The 25,165-nt window shown below is 44.9% G+C and overlaps 1 protein-coding gene across 1 annotated transcript in view; it reads left to right on the top strand.

Annotated features, from left to right (window-relative positions):
• Nucleotides 1–3,549: 3,549 nt before the first annotated feature.
• The window catches only part of LOC137304657 (nuclear receptor ROR-alpha A), a 197,655-nt gene continuing 176,039 nt past the window's right edge, over nucleotides 3,550–25,165 (top strand). The window contains exon 1 of the mRNA XM_067973302.1: nucleotides 3,550–3,684. Coding sequence (XP_067829403.1) covers nucleotides 3,654–3,684 — 31 coding nt within the window. The 5' untranslated portion in view covers nucleotides 3,550–3,653. The remainder of the gene's footprint in view (nucleotides 3,685–25,165) is intronic.

Raw genomic sequence — 25,165 nt, 5'->3', positions numbered from 1 at the left:
TTCCTCTTCTCCAAAGAATAAAATCTATAACCTCTTCTCACACCTTGAATTCATCAAATCAACTGTGTTGCCCTCTCTGTGACTTTTCAAGGGCAGTAACATCCTTCCTGTAATCGGGTGATGAGAGCTCTACAACTAGATTCGTCCTCTATCTCTGTTATCATAACTTAGACCTTATTTGCTTTTCATTCTGCAGCCAAGCCCTGTACTGATGGGTTTATAGATTTACAGTGTCAGCTGTGGTTCAGTGGGTAGCACTCTCACCTCTGAGTCAGAAGGTTTAAGTCCCACTCCTGAGACTTGAGCACATAATCCAGGCTGATGCTCCAATGCAGTACTGAGGGAGTGCTGCACTGTTGGACGTGCTGCCTCTTGGATGAGACATTAAACCGAGGCCCCATCTGCCCGCCTCAGGTGGACGTAAAAGATTCCACAGCACTCTTTGAAGAAGAGCAGGGGCGTTCTCTTGGTGTCTTGGCCAACATTTATCCCTCAACCAACGTCACTAAAACAGGTTATCTGGTCACTATCACATTGCTGTCTGTGGGATCTTGCTGTGCACAAATTGGCTGCTATTTTTCCTACACTACAACAGTGACTACACTTCAAAAGTTCTTCATTGGCTGTAAAGCGCTTTGGGACGTCCTGAGGTGGTGACAGTTCGTTTTTTTCTCAATTCTCAGCTACCTCCATTTGAGCTTTTCCTCATAACTCAGACCCCTGACATTAGCCTCATGCCTCTTTGCTGTGCCTCCAGCATTTGAATGTTTGAGTCTCGGTGACCAGAACAGTAGGTCCTATCGAGGGGTGGTTCAATGTTGTCAGTGGTCATGCAATTATTACAATAAGCCCATTTATAAAATTTACCAGATTAATAAATTCTGATCAACACTTAAATTCTGGACTGTTGTATCAATTTTTGAAATATTTTTGCTTTCTCCATAACTGCTGTGATATCAATGGAGAAAGTTCCCGACTCTGACGACTCTGACCCTAAGACAAGCTGACACAACATGTAGCTGGTTTATGGCTGGGTCACTGTAGGTTAGCTTTATTACTCCTTAGGCCAGTATCCTCAGAATGCCTGTAACAAAAAACAAAATTGACCCAGGGTTCTGACAAAAGGTCTTCGACCTGAAATGTTAACTCTGTTTCTTTCTCCACAGATGCTGCCCTGACTTGCTGAGCTTCTCCAGCATTTTCTGTTTTTATTACAAAATTGACCCAACTGGATAGTGCCGAATCATTAATAATTCACTGTAATTGGTTTTTAAAAGGGGCCTTGATGGTGAGACTCTCAAGGTTGAAGTTGCTCTCGGATGACAGCAGATGTCTCCATTAAATATCTGACTGAGAAATGTCATTTGAATGTTATTACCAACAGTCACGTCCGTCTGCTGTCTTCGAAGGGAGTTGATGGAGTAACTCAGAGACGGTGAATCTTTGTCTTTGACATGTGTGACCCTCCCCCTCCTTTAAAATCTGTTCCTGGGAGAGAGTCTCACAGCATTATCCAACAGGAGAAGGGCACTACACCGACCAATCAGAGAGGAGCACTGCACTGACCAATCAGAGAGGGACACTGCGCTGACCAATCAGAGAGGGGCACTGCACTGACCAATCAGAGAGTGGCACTGCACTGACCAATCAGAGAGGGGCACTGTACCAACCAATTAGAGAGAAACAGTGCAGCAACCAATCAGAGAGAGGCACTGCACTGACCAATCAGAGAGAGGCACTGCACCAACAACAAACTTGCATTTATACGGCGCCTTTAACGTAGTAAAACATCCCAAGGTGCTTCACAGGAGCGATTATCAAACAAAATTTGACCCCAAACCACATAAGGAGATATTAGATTAAATGCAAAATACTGCGGATGCTGGAAATCTGAAATAAAAACAAAAAGTGCTGGAAATACTCATCAAGTCAGGTAACATCTGTGGAGAAAGAAACAGAGTTAACGTTTACCTGAAATGTTAACTCTGTTTCTTTCTCCACAGATGCTGCCTCACTTGCTGAGTATTTCCAGCATTTCCTATTTTTATTAGATATTAGGACAGGTGACCAAAAGCTTGTCAAAGAGGTAGGTTTTAAGGAGTGTCTTACAGGAGGAGAGAGAGGTAGAGAGGCGAAGAGGTTTAGAGAGGGAATTCCAGAGCTTAGAGCCGAGGGAGCTGAAAGCATGGCCACCAATGATGGGGCGATGAAAATCAGGACTGAGGCAGTAATACAGTATTAATAGCAACATAGTATTAACAGCAATAGAAATATATTATTAACGGTATCAGCGACGCAGTATTAACCATAATAAGTATTAACAGTAACAGCAACACAGTATTTCCATTACTGATCCCCTGGTAGTAGTGCAGGAATTGCCAGTATTATTACAGCAGGCAGTGGTGATAATTCCACTGCAGTCAGTCCTCACCAGTAGCTGGGGAAGGTCTGTTCCAGACACTGAGGGCAAAAGTCTATTGCTGGCCTTTACTGGGCAGGGAGAGAGCTTCAGCAGCTCCTTTCCAAAGACGCTCAGCTCTGCCTCCAAAACCAACTGTTTCCACTAAAACCACCTCTGGTGCATAGAGCCCCCTTCAGTATCACTGTCACCTTGCAGTGTCAGAGTACATGCAGTTTGTAGTATCGTTGAGGAAGGAAGGCAAGGACTTGCATTTATATAGTGCCTTTCACAACCTCAGGATATCCTAACGTTCCTTCCAGCCAGTGAAGTACTTTTGAAGAGTAGTCACTGTTGTAATGTAGGAAATGCGGCAGCCAATTTGTGCACAGCAAGCTCCCACAAACAACAATGTGATAATGACCAGATAATCTGTTTTTAGGGGTATTGGTTGAAGGATAAATATTGGCCAGGATACCGGGGCGAACTCCCCTGCTCTTCTTCAAAAGAGTGCCATGGGATCTTTTACATCCAGCTGAGAGGGTAGATGAGGGCCTCGGTTTAAAGTTTCATCCGAAAGACGGCACGCTCTGACAGTGCAGCACTCCCTCAGTACTGCACTTGGAGCGTCAGCTTGGGTTTTATGCTCAAGGTCTCTGGAGTGGGACTATGAACCCACAACCTTCTTGACTCAGAGGTGAGAGTACTACCATGACTGGCATAGGCTATAGAAGGGCCAGTGATATCCTAGTGAAAGAGATGCAATTCTTGCAGGCTGATTACATTGATAGTAAGCAGGAAATGAAGAGCCTTTGCTCCTGCTAGCAGGGGGCAGGATAGGCTTCAAATTCTCTTACAAATAAAAGAGTCAATTTAGAATTCCTGCTCTTGCTACAAAAGAAGTATTTGCAGGGATGAATGAAAGGAAAAATGAAGTTGGATGCTTGTTTACGAGTCGCTGTCAGAGCAACTCTGATCCTCTGATAGAGAGAGAGAGAGGTGCTGCATGCCTGCTCACTGTGTAAGACTGCGGTGAGCAGCACTGTGGCTGAGAGGCAGAGTGCTTGGTAGAACCAGCCTCTCGACCTGCCTGTCAGCAGCAGAGGGCGGAGAATAGACAGATTACTGGATATGTCACTGGGTCACGTGGATTTTTCAGATGGCTGTGTTGTCAGGCAATGCTGCAGACCACAGCTGCTAAAAAGGCAAAGGGAGGCTCTATCACGAGCTAAATCCTGGACCAGGCACCGATCAAATGATGTATTTTTTATGCTCAGCTATGAAAGGTATGTAGAAATTGTACAAACACCGCTGTTCAGAGGCAGGTAATAAAGTGTCGGTTTGAAGCAGGCTGATTAAAGATGGTTCATCTTCAGATTGACGACTTGCTTCTTTGAGTCCTGCTGTGCTCAGTTCCTGTCGAGCTGCATTACAGAGTGAATAGGAATTCAGTTTTATTTCAAGGTACACATGAGAGGCGTTTGGAGGAAAGGAATGTCAGTAATTTGTGAGCCTTTCAGGGTGTTGGGGTTCCTGAGCAAGCTGTAATCAGCTTCAACTAATACAGCCAGTGCTTTCTAGAGGGGACATGCTTGAACGAGCTGTTAGCCTTTCCAGGGTCTGCTCACTGTTTCTTCCAGTGCTTGGAGTGTGTGAAGTTGCTCTGTGATATCATCAGCCTGCTGGGATACACTGGCTTTTCTGTTGGTGCATTAACACAGGGAGCTGGAAGAGCATTAGAGTGAGTCTGTTAATCCTGCAAGTATTTGCTGCCACCTTGTAGTCCAAGAAGCAGAAGGAAAAAGCAACTGATGGAGTGTGAATCATTTTGGTTCTTGCCTTGGTCAGATATGTAACAGTAAAAGGTAGAGTTTGGGGTTTGGGGTTAGGAGTTAGATGCTCCTGTACACACTGGCAGAACCAGAAACAGCATTGTTTTCCTGTTTTATACACAGGCAGAAAGTGCTTTGGAATATTCTGGGCTTATATATTTAAGACAGAGAGAAACAACTTTCCCACTCAGGATGTGGACAGGTGCTGTCAGGTCTCTTTAAACGGACAGTATTTTCACACATGGAAAATTTGAACACAGAATGCTCAAACTCTGATGTGTCTGAATAGGATTTTTTTTTGAAAGTGAGGAACGTGGTTGGGGGGATACACTACTGGTTATCAACACAGAGTCTACTTAATGGGAACGCGGATCAGAGAATCATGGAAAGTCAGGAGCGCTGTAGATCCAGTGCGTTGACCTCTGTGACCTATTCTCTGATCTGTGCTCCTGTCAAGAAAGGCGTTGGAATGGGAGTGCAGCCTCGAAAAATTCCCCCTTCTGAGTTCCAAGTCACCAGATATGGTGATGGTCCAGGACCAGAAGCTGTATCTGAGGGGCCCATGTTACTGCTCTGAGGCTGAAGGAGTTAAACCTCTAACCTCTAATGTGGGGGTGGGGAGTTTCCCGCTGATATTTCGGTTTCACTGGGGGGGCTGGGGGCAGTTATACCTTTGGAGTGTTTGTTTTATTGTTGTTAAACAACAGGAACCTCAAATTCTAAATGCCCAAGGCAAACAGGCAGGTGACCAAATTCAATCCATAGACTCCCCCTCCCACTATGCCAAGGGTAATAAAAGCTGTACACATAGTTCTCCCCCATCCAGAGACCATTATCCAGGCCTTCATCACCTCCACATTCCATTTACTCCAATGCTGTCCTGGCTGGCCTCCCATCCTCCACTCTCAATAAACTTCACTGCAATCAAACCTCTGCTGCCCGTATCCTATCCTACACCAAGGCCCCATCGCCCTGATTTCACTGACCTACATTGGGTCCCAGTCCCCCAATGCCTCAGATTTAAAATTCTTATCCTTGTGTTTAAATCCCTTCATTCCTTTACCCTCTCTGTAACCTCCTCCAGCCCTACAACTCCCTCCCCATTCCTCACCCCACCATTGGCAGCCATGCTTTCAGCCTTCTAGGCCCCATGCTCTGGAATTCACTCCCTAAACCTTCCCACATCTCCGGCTTCCTCTCCTCCATTAAGACTCTCTTTAAAGACCACTTCTTTGACCAAACTTTTGCGCACTCCTCCTTCTTTGGCTCAGTTTTACATTTCTGTGAAGTGCTTTGGGATGGATTTCTATGTTAAAGGTGTTGTTGTATTCAGGATGCACAGTGACTCAATATCCACAGCAAAGAGATACCAACCGTTTTTGTAATTTGGTTTAAATATTGAGCTGTTCAACTAGTTGGCATCGGAAGTTCAGTCCTTTATACAACGGGGAAGGGGGAGGGAGGGGAAGGAGAGGGAGAGAGGGGGAGGTTTGCTCTTTGAGTTTGGTGTAGCAAAATTGTAAATTTGTTCTTTATAAACAGGTTTCTGATTTTGTTACCGTTAACATGCTGAGGAAGTCCTCTCTCCCCCTCCCTCCCTCCCTCTCCCTTGCTCCCCTGTTGTCTAAGGGTCAGAACTTCCGATGCCAACTAGGGTACCAGAGAGATGGGCTTTGATAGAAAAGTTAGGGTATGAAGGGATGAGGTTCGATGGGAGAGTTAGGGTGTCAGAGGGATGGGCCTTGATGGGAGAGTTAGGGTACCGGAGGGACGGGCTTTTATGGGAGTGTTAGGGTACCAGGGGGATGGAGTTCGATGGGAGTGTTAGGATACAAGAGGGATGGGCTTTGATAGGGTGAGTGGCCTTTCTTACCATGGTCCAAAAATTATTATGTGGCACTAAAGTTTAGAAAAACAAATGTTTTTCTCTTAATGGCATGTCGAGCAGCAGTACTTGTGCCAGTAATTATAGCAGGAATAATGACAGTAAATACAGCAGAATATGCTGTGCACAGTCCTTAAAATTCAAACCATCAAATTGAGTTCGCATTATTTTTCAATTTAATCCAAATTGCCCGAATTCATATTGGTTTGGATTTCAGGATCTGTCTGGAATTGGAGAATGTAATGGGGATTGTACAGTATGAATTGAGTGCAGGCTTCTTCACTGAGGAGCAAATCCTATCACAGCTGCCTGCCAATTAGACAGCAATAGCAGAAGGATTAATCCTCATAACAGTAATTTTGGTGACAAACAAATTATTTAAAAATCTGATCTGTTTGTGTTAGGAATCAAAAGAAACTTGCTAAACACAGTGTAAAGTGACGGGAGTTGCAGGCCTCTGGTAATCAGATACACACGGAGGCTGCTGGCACATAAACCATTGGGGAATACTGTCACACACAAATGATTATGTGGCACAAAAGTTTAGAAAAACAAATGCTTTTCTCTTAATGTCATGTCGAGTGGCAGTAATTGTGCCAGCAATTGTAACAGGAATCATAGCAGTAAGAGGGAGAATGAGAATAGACTGGCGGCTAACATAAAAGGAAATCCAAAAGTTTTCCATAGGCATATAAATAGTAAACAGGTAGTAAGAGGAGGGGTGCATCCGACCAAAAAGGAGATCTGCGCATGGACAGAGGGCATGGCTGAGGTATTAAATGCGTACTTTACATCTGTCTTTACCAAGGAAGAAGATGCTGCCAAAATCACAGTAAAAGAGGAGGTAGTTGAGATACTGGATGGGGTGAAAATTGATAAAGAGGAAGTACTAGAAAGACTGGCTGTACTTAAAGTAGATAAGTCACCCAGTCCAGATGGGATGCATGCTGGGTTGCTGACGGAAGTAAGGGTGGAAATTGCAGAGGTGCTGGCCATAATCTTCCAAACATCATTGATACAGGCGTTGTGCCAGAGGACTGGAGAATTGCAAATGTTACACCCTTGTTCAAAAAAAGGTGTAAGGATAAACCCAGCAACACAGGCCAGTCAGTTTAACCTAGGTGTTGGGGAAGTTTTTAGAAACGATAATCCGGGACAAATTTAATAGTCACTTCACAAGTGTGGATTAATAAAGGAAAGCCAGCACGGATGTGTTAAAGGCAAATCATGTTTAACTAACTTGATTGCGTTTTTTGATGAGGTAACAGAGAGGGTTGATGAGGGCAATGTGGTTGATGTGTATATGGAATTCCAAAAGGCATTTGATAAAGTGCCACATACTAGGCTTGTCACTAAAATTGAAGCCTATGGAATAAAAGGGGCAGTGGCAGCATGGATACAAAATTGGCTAAGTGACAGGAAACAGAGAGTAGTGGTGAACGGTTATTTTTCGGACTGGAGGAAGGTATACAGTAGTATTTCCCAGGGGTCAGTGTTAGGATCGCTGCTTTTTTCGATATATATCAATGACTTGAACTTGGGTGTATAGGGCACAATTTCAAAATTTGCAGAAGACTCAAAACTTGGGAATGAAGTAAACAGTGGGGAGGATAGTGATAGACTTCAAGAGGGCATAGACAGGCTGGTGGAATGGGCGGACACATGGCAGATGAAATTTAATGCAGAGGAGTGCGAAGTGATACATTTTGGCAAGAAGAATGAAGAGAAGCAATTTAAACAAAATGGTACAATTCTAAAGGGGGTGCAAGAACAGAGAGACCTGGGGGTATATGTGCACAAATCTTTGAAAGTGGCAGGACAGGCTGAGAAAGCATACGGATCGTGGGCTTTATAAATAGAGGCATAGAGTACAAAAGCAAGGAAGTTATGTTGAACCTTCATAAAACACTTGTTACGGCCACAACTGGAGTATTGTGTCCAATTCTGGGCACTGCACTTTAGGAAGGATGTGAAGGCCTTAGAGAGGGTGCAGAAAAGATTTACTAGAATGGTTCCAGGGATGAGGGACTTCAGTTACGTGGATAGACTGGGGAAGCTGGGGTTGTTCTCCTTGGAGCAGAGAAGGTTGAGAGGAGATTTAACAATTATGAAGGGTTTAAATAAAGTAAATAAAGAGAAACTGTTCCCATTGGCGGAAGGGTCGAGAACCAGAAGACACAGATTTAAGGTGATTGGCAAAAGAACCAAAGGCGACATGAGGAAAAACTTTTTTAAGCAACGAATAGTTATGATCTGGAATGCACTGCCTGAAAGGGTGGTGGAAGCAGATTCAATCGTGGCTTTCAAAAAGGGTTTGGATGAATATTTGAAGGGAAAAAATTTGTAGGGCTACAGGGAAAGAGCGGGGGGAATGGGATTAACTGGTTGCTCTTACAAAGAGCCGGCACATGCTCGATGGGCTGAAAGGACTCCTCCTGCTGTAACGATTCTATGATTCTAATTGCAGCAGAAATCATGGAGTAATTGTGACAGTAATTGCAGCAGTAATCATAGCAGTAATCAAGGCAGTAATTGTAGCAGGTATCATGGCATTGAATGTAGCAGTAACCATGGCAATAATTGTAGCAGGTATCATGGCAGTATTGTGGCAGTAATGATGGCAGTAATTGTAGCAGTAATCCCGGCAGCAATTGTATCAGTAACCATAGCAGTAATTTTAGCAGTAAACGTGGCAGTAATTGTGGCAGTAATCATGACATTAATTTTAGCAGTAATCATGGCAGTATTGTAGCAGTAATCATGGCATTAATTATGGCAGTAATCACGGCAGTAATTGCAGCAGGTATCATGGCAGTAATTGCAGGAGTAATCCTTGCAGTAATCATGGAAGTAATCGTGACAGTGATCGTGGAAGTCATTGTGGCAGCAATTGTAGCTGGAATCATGGCAGTAATTGTAGCAGTGATTATGCAAATAATTGCTGCAGTAATCATGGCAGTAATTGTGGCAGTAATTGTAGCAGGTATCATGTCAGTAATTGTAGCAGGAATCATTTTGCACTAATTGTAGCAGTAATCTTGCCATTAATTGTGACAGTAATCATGGCAGTAATCATGGCAATAATTGTATCAGTAATCATGTCAATAATTGTACCAGTATTCAAGGCAGTAATAGTAGCAGGTGTCAAGGAACTAATTGTATTAGTAATCATGGCAGTAATTATAGCAATGATCATGGCAGGAATTGTGGCAGGAATCGTGGCAGTATCTGTAACAGTAATCATGGCATTAATGTGGCAGTAATCATAGAAATAATTGTAGTAATAATCAGGGCAGCAATTGTAGCAGTAATCGTGAAAGTATTTTTAGCTGGAATTATGGCAGTAATTGCAGCAGTAATCATGGCAGAAGTGGTAGTAGTAATCATGGCAATAATTATAGCAGTAATCATGGCAATAATTGTAGGAATAATCAAGGCAGTAATAGTTGCAGGTATCAAGGCACTAATTGTATTAGTAATCATGGCAGTTATTGTGGCAGGAATCATGGCGTAATTGTAGCAGGAATCATGGCAGTAATTGTAGCAGGACTCATGGCATTGATTGTATCACAATACATGGCATTAATTGTAGCAGGGATCATGGCAGTTATTATGGCAGGAATCATGGCAGTAATTGTAGCAGGAATCATGACAGTAACTGTAGCAGTAATCAAGGCAGTAATTGTAGCAGGAATTGTAGCATTTATTGATGAAGTATTTTTGCAGTAATCACGGTAGTAATTGCAGCAGGTATACCGGCAGTCAATGTAGCAGGAATCATGGTAGTAATTGTAGCCAGAATCATGGCAGTAAATGTAGGATTAATCGTGGCAGTAATTGTAGCAGGATTTGTGGCAGTAATTGTAGCAGGAATAATGGCAGTAATTGTAACACGAATCATGGCAGTAATGGCAGCAGGTATCATGGCAGTCAATGTAACAGTAATCGTGGCAGTAATCATGGCAGCAATTGCAGGAGTTATCACGGCAATAATTGTAGCAGGAATCATGGCGATAATTGTATCAGTAATCATGGCAAAAATCATGGCTGTAATTGTGGAAGTAATCGTAGCAGTTACCATATCAGTAATTGTGGCAGTAATCATGACAGTAATCGTGGCAGTAATCCAGGCAATAATCACAGCAGTAATTGTAAAAGGAATTATGGCAGTAATTAAGGCAGTAATTATGACAGTAATGATGCCACTAATTGTGGTAGTAATCATGCCAGTAATTGTAGCAGTAATCATGGCAATAATTGAAGCAGCATTTCTGTCAATAATTATGGCATAATTATGGCAGTAAGCATGGCAGTTATTATAGCGGAGATCATGGCTGTAATTGTAGTAGTAATCTTGGCAGTAATTGCAGCAAGAATCGATGCAGTAATTGTAGTGGTAATCAAGGCAGTAATTGCAGTAAGAATTGAGGCAGTAATTGTAGCAGTGAACACAGTAGCAATTGCAGCAGTTATCATGGCAGTCAAAGTAGCAGTAATCATTATTGCCAGGATTCCTGCTACAATTACAGACATGATTCTTGCTACAATTACTGCCATGATTATTGCCGCAAATACTGCCATGATTCCCTCTATAATTGTAGCAGTAATCATGGCAGGAATTATGGCAGGAATCATGGCTGTAATTGTAGCAGTATTTCTGGCAGTACTCATAATGGTAATTGTAGGAATAATCATGGCAATAATTGTAGCAGGAATCATGGCGATAATTGTAGCAGGAATCAAGGCAGTAATCATTGCTGTAATTGTGGAGCTAATAATAGCAGTAATTATAGCCATACTTGTGGCAGTAATCATGGCAGTAATTGTAGCAGTAATTGCGACAGTAGTCGTGGCAGTAATCATGGCAGTAGTTGTGGCAGTGATTCCGGCACTAATCGTGGCAGTAATCATAGCAGTAATTTTAGCAGGAATTATGGCAGTGATCCAGGCAGTAATCGTGGCAGTAATCATAGCAGTAATTGTAGCAGTAAACCTGACAGTAATCATGGCAGTATTCGTGGCAGTAATCGTGGCAGTAACCATGGCAGTAATTGTAACAGGAATCATGGCCATAATTGTAGCAGTATTTCTGTCAACAATCGTGGCATAATCATGGCAGTAATTGTGGCAGTAAGCATGGCAGTTATTATAATGGAGATCTTGGCTGTAATTGTGGTAATAATCTTGGCAGTAATCATAGCAATAATCATGGCAGTAATTGTAGCAGTAGTCAAGGTATTAATTGTAGCATTAATTGATGCAGCAATTGTGGCAGGAATCATGGCAGTAATTGTAGCAATAATATTGGCAGTAATTGTAGGAATAATATTGGCAGCATTTATTGCAATAATCGTAGCAGCAACTGTAGCAGGAATCATGGCAGTAATTGTAGCAGGAATCATGGCAGTCAATATAGCAGTAAATATGGCTCTAATTGTAGCAAGAATCATGGCAGTAATTGTAGCAGGAGTCATAGTAGTAATTGTAGCAATAATCATGGCAGTAATTTTAGCAGGAATCATGACAGTAATTGTGGCAGGAATCATGGCAGTAATTGTAACAGGAATCATGGCAGTAATTGTAGCAATAATATTGGCAGTAATTGTAGGAATAATATTGGCAGCATTTATTGCAATAATCGTAGCAGCAATTGTAGCAGGAATCATGGCAGTAATTGTAGCAGGACTCATTGTAGTAATTGTAGCAGGAATTATGGCAGTAATTGTAGCAGGAATTATGGCAGTGATTGTAGCAGGAATCGTGGCGATATTTGTTGCAGTAATTATAGCAGTAATTGTAGTAGAAATCAGGGCAGCTATTGTGGCAGTAATCATGACAGTATTTTTAGCTGGAATCATGGCAGCAATCATGGCAGTAATTGTGGCAGTAATCGTGGCAGTAGTTGCAGTAGTAATCATGGCAATTATTGTAGCAGTAATCAAGGCGCTAATTGTATCAGCAATCAAGGCAGTAATAGTAGCATGTATCAAGGCACTAATTATATTAGTAATCATTGCAGAAATTACAGCAGCAATAATCATGGCAGTAATTGTATCAGAATCATGACAGTAATTGTAGCAATTATCATGGCAGTAATTGTAGCAGGACTCAGGGCAGTAATTGTAGCAATAGTCATGGCAGTAATTGTAGCAGGATACGCTGAATTAATTGTAGCAGGAATCACGCCAGTAATTGTAGCAATAATCATGTCCGTAATTGTAGCAGGAATCATGGAAATAATTGTAGCAATAATATTGGCAATAATTGTTGCATTGAACATGGCAGTATTTGTAGCAGGAATCGTGGCACTAAATGTAGCAGTAATCAAGACAGTAATTGTATCAGCAATTATAGCAATAATTGTAACATTAAAAATGATAGTAATTGTAGCAATAGTCATGGCAGTAATCGTAGCAGGATACGCTGAATTAATTGTAGCAGGAATCACGCCAGTAATTGTAGCGATAATCATGTCAGTAATTGTAGCAGGAATCATGGAAATAATTGTAGCAATAATATTGGCAATAATTGTTGCATTGAACATGGCAGTATTTGTAGCAGGAATCGTGGCACTAAATGTAGCAGTAATCAAGACAGTAATTGTATCAGCAATTATAGCAATAATTGTAACATTAAAAATGACAGTAATTGTAGCAATAATCATGGCAGTAATTGTAGCAGGACTCAAGGCAGTAATTGTAGCAATAGTCATTACAGTAATCGTAGCAGGATACGCTGAATTAACTGTAGCAGGAATCATGGCAGTAATTGTAGCAATAATCATGGCAGTAATTGTAACAGGAATCATGGCAGTAATTGTAGCTGGAATCATGGTACTATTTGTAGCAGGACTCATGGCAGTAATTGTAGCAATAGGAACATAGGAACAGGAGTAGGCCATTCAGCCCCTCGTGCCTGCTCCGCCATTTGATAAGATCATGGCTGATCTGTGATCTAACTCCATATACCTGCCTTTGGCCCATATCCCTTAATACCTTTGGTTGCCAAAAAGCTATCTATCTCACATTTAAATTTAGCAATTGAGCTAGTATCAATTGCCGTTTGCGGAAGAGAGTTCCAAACTTCTACCACACTTTGTGTGTAGAAATGTTTTCTAATCTCGCTTCTGAAAGGTCTGGCTCTAATTTTTAGACTGTGCCCCCTACTCCAAGCATCCCCAACCAGCAGAAATAGTTTCTCTCTATCCACCCTATCTGTTCCCCTTCATATCTTATAAACTTCGATCAGATCACCCCTTAACCTTCGAAACTCCAGAGAATACAACCCCAATTTGTGTAATCTCTCCTCGTAACTTAACCCTTGAGGTCCGGGTATCATTCTAGTAAACCTACGCTGCACTCCCTCCAAGGCCAATATGTCCTTCCGAAGGTGCGGTGCCCAGAACTGCTCATAGTTATGTCAGTAATTGTAGCAGGAATCATGACAGTACTTGTAGCAGGAATCATGGTAGTATTTGTAGCAGGACTTATGGCAGTAATTGTAGCAATAGTTATGGCAGTAATTGTAGCAGGGATCATGACAGTAATTGTAGCAAAAATCATGGCAGTAATTGTAGCAGGAATCATGGCAGTAATTGTAGCAATAATATTGGCAGTAATTGTTGCCTTGAACATGGGCAATAATTATAACAGGAATTGTGGCAGTAAATGTAGCAGTAATCAAGGCAGTAATTGTATCAGCAATTATGGCAGTAATTGTGGCAGTAATTATAACATTAAAAATGGCAGTAATTGTAGCAGGAATGATGGAAATAATTGTAGCTGGAATTGTGGCAGTAATTGTATCTGGAATCTTGGCAGTAATTGTAGCAGGAGTCATAGCAGTAATTGTAGCAGGAATCATGGCAGTACTTGTAACAGGAATCTTGGCAGTAATTGTAGCAATAATCATGGCAGTAATTGTAGCAGGAATCATGGCAGTCATTGGAGCAGGAATCATGGCAGTAATTGGAGCAGGAATCATGGTAGTATTTGTAGCAGGACTTATGGCAGTACTTGTAGCAATAGTTATGGCAGTAATTGTAGCAGGAATCATGGCAGTAATTGTAGCAATAATCATGGCAGTAATTGTAGCAGGAATCATGGCAGTAATTGTAGCAATAATATTGGCAGTAATTGTTGCATTGAACATGGCAGTAATTGTAACAGGAATTGTGGCAGTAAAGGTAGCAGTAATCAAGGCAGTAATTGTATCAGCAATTATGGCAGTAATTGTGACAGTAATTATAACATTAAAAATGGCAGTAATTGTAGCAGGAATGATGGAAATAATTGTAGCTGGAATTGTAGCAGTAATTGTATCTGGAATCTTGGCAGTAATTGTAGCAGGAGTCATAGCAGTAATTGTAGCAGGAATCGTGGCAGTAATTGTAGCAGGAACCATGGCAGTAATTGTAGCAGGAGTCATAGCAGTAATTGTAGCAGGAATCGTGGCAGTAATTGTAGCAGGAATCATGGCAGTAATTGTAGCAATAATATTGGCAGTAATTGTTGCATTGAACATGGGCAATAATTGTAACAGGAATCGTGGCAGTAAATGTAGCAGAAATCAATGCAGTAATTGTATCAGCAATTATGGCAGTAATTGTGACAGTAATTATAACATTAAAAATGGCAGTAATTGTAGCAGGAATGATGGAAATAATTGTAGCTGGAATTGTAACAGTAATTGTATCTGGAATCTTGGCAGTAATTGTAGCAGGAGTCATAGCAGTAATTGTAGCAGGAATCATGGCAGTAATTGTAGCGGGAATCTTGACAGTAATTGTAGCAATAATCATGTCAGTAATTGTAGCAGGAGTCATAGCAGTAATTGTAGCAGGAATCTTGACAGTAATTGTAGCAATAATCATGGCAGTAATTGTAACAGGAATCATGACAGTAATTGTAGCAGGAATCATGGCAGTAATTGTAGCAGGAATCTTGGCAGTATTTGTAGCAGGAGTCATAGCAGTAATTATAGCAGGAGTCATGGCAGTAATTGTAGCAGGAGTCATGGCAGTAATTGTAGCAATAATCATGGCAGTAATTGTAGCAGGAATCATGGCAGTAATTGTAGCAATAATATTGGCAGTAATTGTTGCATTGAACATAGCAGTAATTGTAACAGGAATTGTGGCAGTAAATGTAGCAGTAATCAAGGCAGTGATTGTATCAGCAATTATGGCAGTAATTGTGGCAGTAATTATAACATTAAATGTGGCAGTAATTGTTTCAGGAATGATGGAAATAATTGTAGCAGGAATTGTGGCAGTAATTGTATTTGGAATCTTGGCAGTAATTGTAGCAGGAGTCATAGCAGTAATTGTAGCAGGAATCTTGGCAGTAATTGTAGCAATAATCATGGCAGTAATTGCAGCAAGAATCATGGCAGTAATTGTAGCAGGAGTCATGGCAGTAATTGTAACACGAATCGTGGCAGTAATTGTAGCAGGAGTCATGGCAGTGATTGTAGCAGGAGTCATAGCAGTAATTGTAGCAGGAATCATGGCAGTAATTGTAGCAGGAGTCATGGCAGTAATTGTAGCAGGAATCATGGCAGTAATTGTAGCAGGAATCATGGCAGTAATTCTGGCAGGAATCATGGCAGTAATTGTAGCAGGAATCATAGCAGTAATTGTAGCATGAGTCATGGCAGTAATTGTAACACGAATCGTGGCAGTAATTGTAGCATGAGTCATGGCAGTAATTGTAACACGAATCGTGGCAGTAATTGTACCATGAGTCATGGCAGTAATTGTAACATGAATCGTGGCAATAATTATGGCAGGAAACATGGCAGTAATTGTGGCAGGTATCATGCTAGTAATTGTGGCATTAATCATGGCAATCATTGTAGTTGGTTTCATGGCTCTATTTGAGGCAGGAATCATGGCAGGAATGCCATTAATCTCTTTTGTAAGTTTGATCCCATGGCTAGGCAATATCAATCTGTTGGTAGTTTACCATTATTTTCATCCTTATGTATTAGAAATAATGCAGCTGATTTGTTTTGTGATCGTCGCCAGGATGACACAAAAGGAAAATGCAATTGAACAAAAATGTTTTTTCAAAAGAGAAACAAGTGGCCCATTTGTCAAAACAAAAGTTTCAACCAAACTTTGCAGGAGCAGGAGCTTAACAGCACAACACAGGCTGTAATCGGCACAAGTGTCAGTGAGTGGCCTTAATCAGGACCAGGGATAAAATGGTGTGAGTTGAGAATTCTCTGTGTGTGGACAGAGCATCTAGATCGCAAGAATGAACACAGCAAATTCGTCGTTTGAAGAGCTGCATGTGTTTGTAACAGATACCTGCAACAAGCAAAGAAAACATATTAAGGTATCAAATTGCTTCAATTCTTGTTTTTAAATGTCGCAGTGACATGCTCAATCCTGTCACTACTCATAATGATATTTTATAAATTTGTTTACTGGACGTTGCTGACAAGGCCGGCATTTATTGCCCATCCCTAATTGCCCTTGAGAAGGTGGTGGTGAGCCGCCTTCTTGAACCACTGCAGTCCGTGTGGTGAAGGTTCTCCCACAGTGCTGTTAGGTAGGGAGTTCCAGGATTTTGACCTAGCGACAATGAAGGAACGACCGATATATTTCCAAGTCAGGATGGTGTGTGACTGGAGGAGAACTTGGAGGTGGTGGTGTTCCCAGGACATTGCTCCTTTTGCCCTTCTCGGTGGTAGAGGTCGCCGGGGAGGGAGGCACTGTCGAAGTAACCGTGAGTTGCTGCAGTGCATCCTGTAGAATGTACATACTGCAGCCACTGTGCGCCTGTGGTGGAGGGAATGGATACTGAGTCTAGACTTCAATACACTTAAAATGGCAAGAAATAATGACCAGTTTCCCAAAGAGTGGATTGTGATTTTCCCACTGGAGCTGAGAAATAAGCCTGTGCATTATTAGGACCCACAGCACTTACTGCAGTTGAGAGCCAAATATACTGCTTTCGGAGTGCTGATATAGCCCAGCTTCCTGATGGCTCATCTGGTTAAGGCAGCAGGCTTAATGATACAAACCAGAAAGATCCCAGGTTTAATCCCTGGTCTGTGCTGATCTCAGATGGGGTGACAGCAAGAATATTGTAATTTTCCTCCTTCACTTGGGTTAGGAAGGGCTCCCTCTCCCGATCACTCTCCATTGATGGACCTGGATGTTGTGCAAGGATAGATTTGGGATTGCCTGTGACGTATCCCTTGGTTGAATAGCTGCCTAGGCTCTGATGTGAATAACGGCCACTTGTGCAAGGGACTTGAGGATGCCTGGTGTCCAGCAAGGAGTGAAGGACGTCAGGGGGAGAGGAACCTGGTAAAGAAAAATAAACAACCAAATGGCAGAGAAACTTTAACAAGCCCAGTAGGTTGCACCAATGTAGGATTTATTAGGCCGATCAGGCATTAAAACAAATGTGTTTCTTTTTCCTGTCAGAAGCAATACGTTTGGCTCTCAGCTGCAGTAAGTGCTGTAGATCCTAATAATGCACAGAATTATTTTATTAAAGCTTGAAGTTCAAAGGCCCCATTATTTAATCACTGATATTCATTTTTTTAACATACACTAATACATGATGGGAAGCCTGAACAGAATTATACAGCCTGTCCCAGAGTCATAGAAACATAGAAAGTAGGAGCAAGAGTAGGCCATTTGGCCCTTCGGGCCTACTCCACCATTCAAAATGATCATGGCTGATCGTCTAACTCTGTACCCTGTTCCCGCTTTTTCCCCATATCCCTTGATCCCTTTAGCATTAAGAAATATATCTATCTCCTTCTTGAATATATTTAATGACTTGGCCTCCACTGCCTTCTGTGGTAGAGAATTCCACAGGTTCACCACCCTCTGAGTGAAGAAATTTCTCCTCATCTCGTTTCTAAATGGCATACCCCATATCCTGAGACTGCGACCCCTGGTTCTGGACTCCCCAGCAATCGGGTAATTCCTCCCTGCATCTAGTCTGACTAGTCCTGTTAGAATTTTATATGTTTTGATGAGATCACCTCTCATTCTTCTAAACTCTAGTGAATATAGGCCTAGTCGACCCAATCTCTCCTCATACGTCAGTCCTGCCATCCCAGGAATCAGTCTGGTAAACCTTTGTTGCACTCCCTCCATGGCAAGGACATCCTTCCTCAGATAAGGAGGCCAAAACTGCACACAATACTCCAGATGTGGTCTCACCAAGGCCCTGTACAGCTGCAGTAAGACATCCCTGCTCCTGTACTCAAATCCTCTTGCAATGAAGGCCAACAGACCATTCGCCTTCCTAACTGCTTGCTGCACCTGAATGCTCGCTTTAGGCGACTGGTGTACAAGGACACCCAGGTCTCGTTGCACCTCCCCTTTTCCCAATCTATCACCATTCAGATAATAATCTGCCTTTCTGTTTTTACAACCAAAGTGGATAACCTCACATTTATCCACGTTGTACTACATCTGCCATGTTCTTGCCCACTCACCCAACTTGTCTAAATCACATTGGAGCCTCTTTGCATCCTCCTCACAGCTCACATTCTACCCCAGCTTTGTGACGTCTACAAACTTGGAAATGTTACATTTCGTTCTCTCATCCAAATCATTGATATATATTGTGAATAGCTGGGGCCCAAGCACTGATCCCTGCGGTACCCCACTAGTCACTGCCTGCCACCCGGAAAAAGACCCGTTTATTCCTACTCTCTGTTTCCTGTCTGTCAACCAATTCTCAATCCATGCCAGTATATTCCCCCCAATCCCATTTGCTTTAATTTTGCACACTAACCTCTTGTGTGGGACCTTATCAAAAGCCTTCTGAAAATCCAAATACACCACATCCACTGGTTCTCCCCTATCCTACTAGTAACATCCTCAAAAAACTCCAGCAGATTTGTTAAGCATGATTTCCCTTTCATAAACCCATGCTCACTTTGTCCAATCCCGTTAATGCCTTCCAAGTGTTCTGTTATCACATCTTTTATAATAGATTCTAGCATTTTCCCCACTTCTGATGTTAGGCTAACTGGTCTGTAATTCCCTGTTTTTTTTTCTCTCCCTCCTTTTTTAAATAGTGGGGTTAGATTTGCCACCCTCCAATCTGTAGGAACTGTTCCAGAGTCTATAGAATTTTGGAAGATGGTCACCAATGCATCTACTATTTCCAGGGCCACTTTCTTTAGTACTCTGGGATGTAGAGTCCCCAGATATGTGGCGCCTGGGACAGGTGAGAGGGTAGGGTCAGAGGGCAGGGACGGAGGGCAGGGCCTGTTCTCAACTGCAGAGGCATCAATCTCAGGTGGAGACAGAATGAAGGATAAATTGCAAAAAAAAATTACTTAAAATAAATAAAAGTTTCCTTTCACTTGGACAGCTGGAAAACATTTTTGACCTTTCCAATTATGGTCATTCCTATCTGCAGAATCCATATAAGGGTCCTGCTTCACAGTCGTCACCCCAAAACCTGGCCAGCCCACTCCTCTAGTTTATAGAATCAGAATATTTTACAGCACAGGAGGCCATTCGGCCCATCGCAACCGAGCTAGCTCTTGGAAAGAGGTGTCCTCTCAGTCTCATTCCCTTTCCCTGTCCCCAAATTTTAAAAGCAACTGTGGATTCTGCTTCCCGCACTGTTTCTCGCCTGTGTCGATGTGGTAGCCTAGTGGATACTGGGGTAACTAACGCAGAGGTCATGGGCTCAATTTTACAGGGAAATTTTGAGGGCGGGGGCTCCAAAAATCAGGGGAATCCCGTTCGGGTTCGGAAGCCAGCTCCAACCTGCCGAGTTCCGAGTTCCACACAGACGCACCTGTGTGCGCGCAGGAGATCTGAATCCGGAAGTCCCACCGGCAATTAAAGCCGGCGGGGTGATAGTTAAAGAGCCGAATGTACCTCATTGTACTTAAGATACTTTACTTGTGACAGATTACGTACTTAGAACAATTTTTAACTTACATGGGCGGCTTGCCCACCACTTCTGATTCATGCCTGGTGGGCCGGATCAGGGAAAAAGAAACAAAACAAAGTACATTAAAAACCATTGTACCATGTTAAATCACAAAATCAACCTACCTTTTCAACCTGCTCTGATGTCTGATGTCTCCCTCTCCGATCTCCTCCTCTTCACCCCCCCCGATCTCCCTCTCTTCACCCCCCCCCCGATGTCGCCCCGATCTCCCCCTCTTCACCCCCCCGATCTCCCTCTCTTCACCCCCCCGATCTCCCTCTCTTCACCCCCCCCGATCTCCCTCTCTTCACCCCCCCGATCTCCCTCTCTTCACCCCCCCCGATCTCCCTCTCTTCACCCCCCCGATCTCCCTCTCTTCACCCCCCCGATCTCCCTCTCTTCACCCCCCCCGATGTCCCCCCGATCTCCCTCTCTTCACCCCCCCCCCGATGTCCCCCCGATCTCCCTCTCTTCACCCCCCCGATCTCCCTCTCTTCACCCCCCCCGATGTCCCTCCGATCTCCCTCTCTTCACCCCCCCCCGATGTCCCCCCGATCTCCCTCTCTTCACCCCCCCGATCTCCCTCTCTTCACCCCCCCCGATGTCCCCCCGATCTCCCTCTCTTCACCCCCCCCCCCCGATGTCCCTCCGATCTCCCTCTCTTCACCCCCCCCCGATGTCCCCCCGATCTCCCTCTCTTCACCCCCCCCCCGATGTCCCTCCGATCTCCCTCTCTTCACCCCCCCCCGATGTCCCCCCGATCTCCCTCTCTTCACCCCCCCGATCTCCCTCTCTTCACCCCCCCCCGATGTCCCCCCGATCTCCCTCTCTTCACCCCCCCGATGTCCCTCCGATCTCCCCCTCTTCACCCCCCTGATGTCCCCCCAATCTCCCTCTCTTCACCCCCCCCGATGTCCCCCCAATCTCCCTCTCTTCACCCCCCCCCGATGTCCCCCCGATCTCCCTCTCTTCACCCCCCCCCGATGTCCCCCCGATCTCCCTCTCTTCACCCCCCCGATGTCCCTCCGATCTCCCCCTCTTCACCCCCCTGATGTCCCCCCAATCTCCCTCTCTTCACCCCCCCCCGATGTCGCCCTCGATCTCCCCATCTTCACCCCAATCTCCCCTGATCTCCCCCTTCACCCCGATCTTCCCCTCCACCCCAATCTCCCCTTCTTCACCCCGATCTTCCATTCTTCCCCCCACCGATCTTCCATTCTCCGCCCCCCCAATCTTCCGTTCCAGCCGGATGACGTCTCGCTCTCTCTCTTTCTCGCCCCCCACCTCGGCGTTGCAGCTCCTGATGGCAGCCAGCTTGTCAATCAGGCTGGATGCCGGGCGCGAAACCCCGCGAGGACATTAATCATCATCAATTACGATGCGTTCAGGTCGGAAATGATCAGTTTTTTTATGCAGGTTTGCCCCACGCACCTTCACCGCGCCCCCAGCCCCCCGCTGCCAACCCGCCACCATTTCAAAATTGAGCCCCATGAGTTCAAATCCCACCAGGGCAAGATGTGAAATTAAATTCAATAAATCGGGTAATTTGTGAGCTGGCACCAAAGAAGAAGACCCTGAAATCTGCTGGATTGTTGTAAAATGTCAACTTGTTGCGCGGTCTGGCTGGGCCTGCATGTGACTCCAGCCTCACTATGCGATTGGCTTTTTCAATGTTGTTTAATCTGTGTAAGAGGAGGAAGTGAGAAGTTAGAATTTTTAAGCACAGGGTTGTTTGGACATGGATATGCCTGACCAGAAATAATGGGGGAAGCAAAATCCAGAACAGCTTGTAAAAAGGAAAGTGGATAAATATTTGAAAAAGAACATTTTGAAAGCGTGTAGCTGTTTCAGAGAGCTAGTAGAGGTGTGATGGGTTGAATGGCTTCCTCTGTGTTTCTATGATTTGGGGTTCAGTATGCAACAACCAGCGAAAGCTTAATGAGAAATCATCAGGCGGGAGAGCCTTTGTCACAAGGCTTTGTGAACTTATGTTAATCATGTGGTTTTTTTTATTCGTTCATGGGATGTGGGCGTCGCTGGCGAGGCTGGCATTTATTGCCCATCCCTAATTGCCCTTGAGAAGGTGGTGGTGAGCTGCCTTCTTGAACCGCTGCAGTCCGTGTGGTGAAGGTTCTCCCCAGTGCTGTTAGGTAGGGAGTTCCAGGATTTTGACCCAGTGACGATGAAGGAACGGCGATATATTTCCAAATCGGGATGGTGTGTGACTTGGAGGGGAACATGCGGGTGGTGTTGTTCCCATGTACCTGCTGCCCTTGTCCTTCTAGGTGGTAGAGGTCACGGGTTTAGGAGGTGCTGTCGAAGAAGCCTTGGCGAGTTGCTGCAGTGCATCCTCTAGATGGTACACACTGCAGCCACGGTGCGCCGGTGGTGAAGGGAGTGAATGTTTAGGGTGGCGGATGGGGTGCCAATCAAGCGGGCTGCCTTGTCCTGAATAGTGTCGAGCTTCTTGAGTGTTGTTGGAGCTACACTCATCCAGGCAAGTGGAGAGTATTCCATCACACCATCATAATATTTATATTAATGATTTGGATGAGAATTTAGGAGGCATGGTTAGTAAGTTTGCAGATGACACCAAGATTGGTGGCATTGTGGACAGTGAAGAAGGTTATCTGGGATTGCAACGGGATCTTGATAAATTGGGCCAGTGGGCCGATGAATGGCAGATGGTGTTTAATTTAGATAAATGTGAGGTGATGCATTTTGGTAGATCGAATCGGGCCAGGACCTACGTCATTAATGGTAGGGCGTTGGGGAGAGTTATAGAACAAAGAGATCTAGGAGTACAGGTTCATAGCTCCTTGAAAGTGGAGTCACAGGTGGATAGGGTGGTGAAGAAGGCATTCAGCATGCTTGGTTTCATTGGTCAGAACATTGAATACAGGAGTTGGGATGTCTTGTTGAAGTTGTACAAGACATTAGTCAGGCCACACTTGGAATACTGTGTACAATTCTGGTCACCCTATTATAGAAAGGATATTATTAAACTAGAAAGAGTGCAGAAAAGATTTACTAGGATGCTACCGGGACTTGATGGTTTGACTTATAGGAAGAGGTTGGATAGACTGAGACTTTTTTCCCTGGAGAGTAGGAGGTTAAGGGGTGATCTTATAGAAGTCTATAAAATAATGAGGGGCATAGATAAGGTCGATAGTCAAAATCTTTTCCCAAAGGTAGGGGAGTCTATAACGAGGGGGCATAGATTTAAGGTGAGAGGGGAGAGATACAAAAGTGTCCAGAGGGGCAATTTTTTCACTCAAAGGGTGGTGAGTCTCTGGAACGAGCTGCCAGAGGCAGTAGTAGAGGCGGGTACAATTTTGTCTTTTAAAAGCATTTGGACAGTTACATGGGTAAGATGGGTATAGAGGGATATGGGCCAAGTGCAGGCAATTGGGACTAGCTTAGTGGTATAAACTGGGCGACATGGACATGTTGGGCCGAAGGGCCTGTTTCCATGTTGTAAACTTCTTTGATTCTATGATTCTATGACTCCTGTCTTGTGCCTTGTAGCTGGTGAAAAGTCTGTTGTAATAACACCATTGGGTAAATTCAGCAATGGTACACTCCCATCGGGGAATTCATGCTGGAAGGGAGCACGGATCAGGGACAGGACCATAAAACTAGCTCCAAATCACCTGCGCTCCCTCTGAACACGGCTCCATGTCTCAAATCATGTCTGCCCATGGACATTTTCAAGTTTAACAGAAAACAAACCAAAAACAACACATTGTTAATGTCAGGTGTGGCGGCAACAGTCCTGCTGTACAGCAAATACATCCTCATGTTGAGATAGGTGGATTTTGGGTGACATTTCTATGTCCGGCTGGGGCCCAGTGCGATGGGTGGAGTGTGTATGGACTGGGGCCCAGTGTGATGGGTGGAGTGTGTATGGGCTGGGGCCAGTGCGATGGTGGAGTGTGTATGGGCTGGGGCCCAGTGCGATGGGTGGAGTGTGTATGGGCTGGGGCCCAGTGCGATGGGTGGAGTGTGTATGGGCTGGGGCCCAGTGCGATGGGTGGAGTGTGTATGGGCTGGGGCCCAGTGCGATGGTGGAGTGTGTATGGGCTGGGGCCCAGTGCGATGGTGGAGTGTGTATGGGCTGGGGCCCAGTGCGATGGTGGAGTGTGTATGGGCTGGGGCCCAGTGCGATGGTGGAGTGTGTATGGGCTGGGGCCCAGTGCGATGGGTGGAGTGTGTATGGGCTGGGGCCCAGTGCGATGGTGGAGTGTGTATGGGCTGGGGCCCAGTGCGATGGGTGGAGTGTGTATGGGCTGGGGCCCAGTGCGATGGTGGAGTGTGTATGGGCTGGGGCCCAGTGCGATGGGTGGAGTGTGTATGGACTGGGGCCCAGTGCGATGGTGGAGTGTGTATGGGCTGGGGCCCAGTGCGATGGTGGAGTGTGTATGGGCTGGGGCCAGTGCGATGGTGGAGTGTGTATGGGCTGGGGCCCAGTGCGATGGGTGGAGTGTGTATGGACTGGGGCCAGTGCGATGGTGGAGTGTGTATGGGCTGGGGCCCAGTGCGATGGGTGGAGTGTGTATGGGCTGGGGCCCAGTGCGATGGGTGGAGTGTGTATGGACTGGGGCCCAGTGCGATGGGTGGAGTGTGTATGGGCTGGGGCCCAGTGCGATGGTGGAGTGTGTATGGACTGGGGCCAGTGCGATGGTGGGGTGTGTATGGACTGGGGCCCAGTGCGATGGTGGAGTGTGTATGGGCTGGGGCCCAGTGCGATGGGTGGAGTGTGTATGGGCTGGGGCCCAGTGCGATGGTGGAGTGTGTATGGGCTGGGGCCCAGTGCGATGGGTGGAGTGTGTATGGACTGGGGCCCAGTGCGATGGGTGGAGTGTGTATGGGCTGGGGCCCAGTGCGATGGTGGAGTGTGTATGGGCTGGGGCCCAGTGCGATGGGTGGAGTGTGTATGGGCTGGGGCCCAGTGCGATGGTGGAGTGTGTATGGGCTGGGGCCCAGTGCGATGGGTGGAGTGTGTATGGGCTGGGGCCCAGTGCGATGGGTGGAGTGTGTATGGGCTGGGGCCCAGTGCGATGGGTGGAGTGTGTATGGGCTGGGGCCCAGTGCGATGGGTGGAGTGTGTATGGGCTGGGGC

The sequence above is a fragment of the Heptranchias perlo genome, chromosome 38 (assembly GCF_035084215.1).
Source record: "Heptranchias perlo isolate sHepPer1 chromosome 38, sHepPer1.hap1, whole genome shotgun sequence".
Taxonomy (NCBI): Eukaryota; Metazoa; Chordata; class Chondrichthyes; order Hexanchiformes; family Hexanchidae; genus Heptranchias; species Heptranchias perlo.
This window is presented reverse-complemented; position numbering and strand designations above follow the sequence as displayed.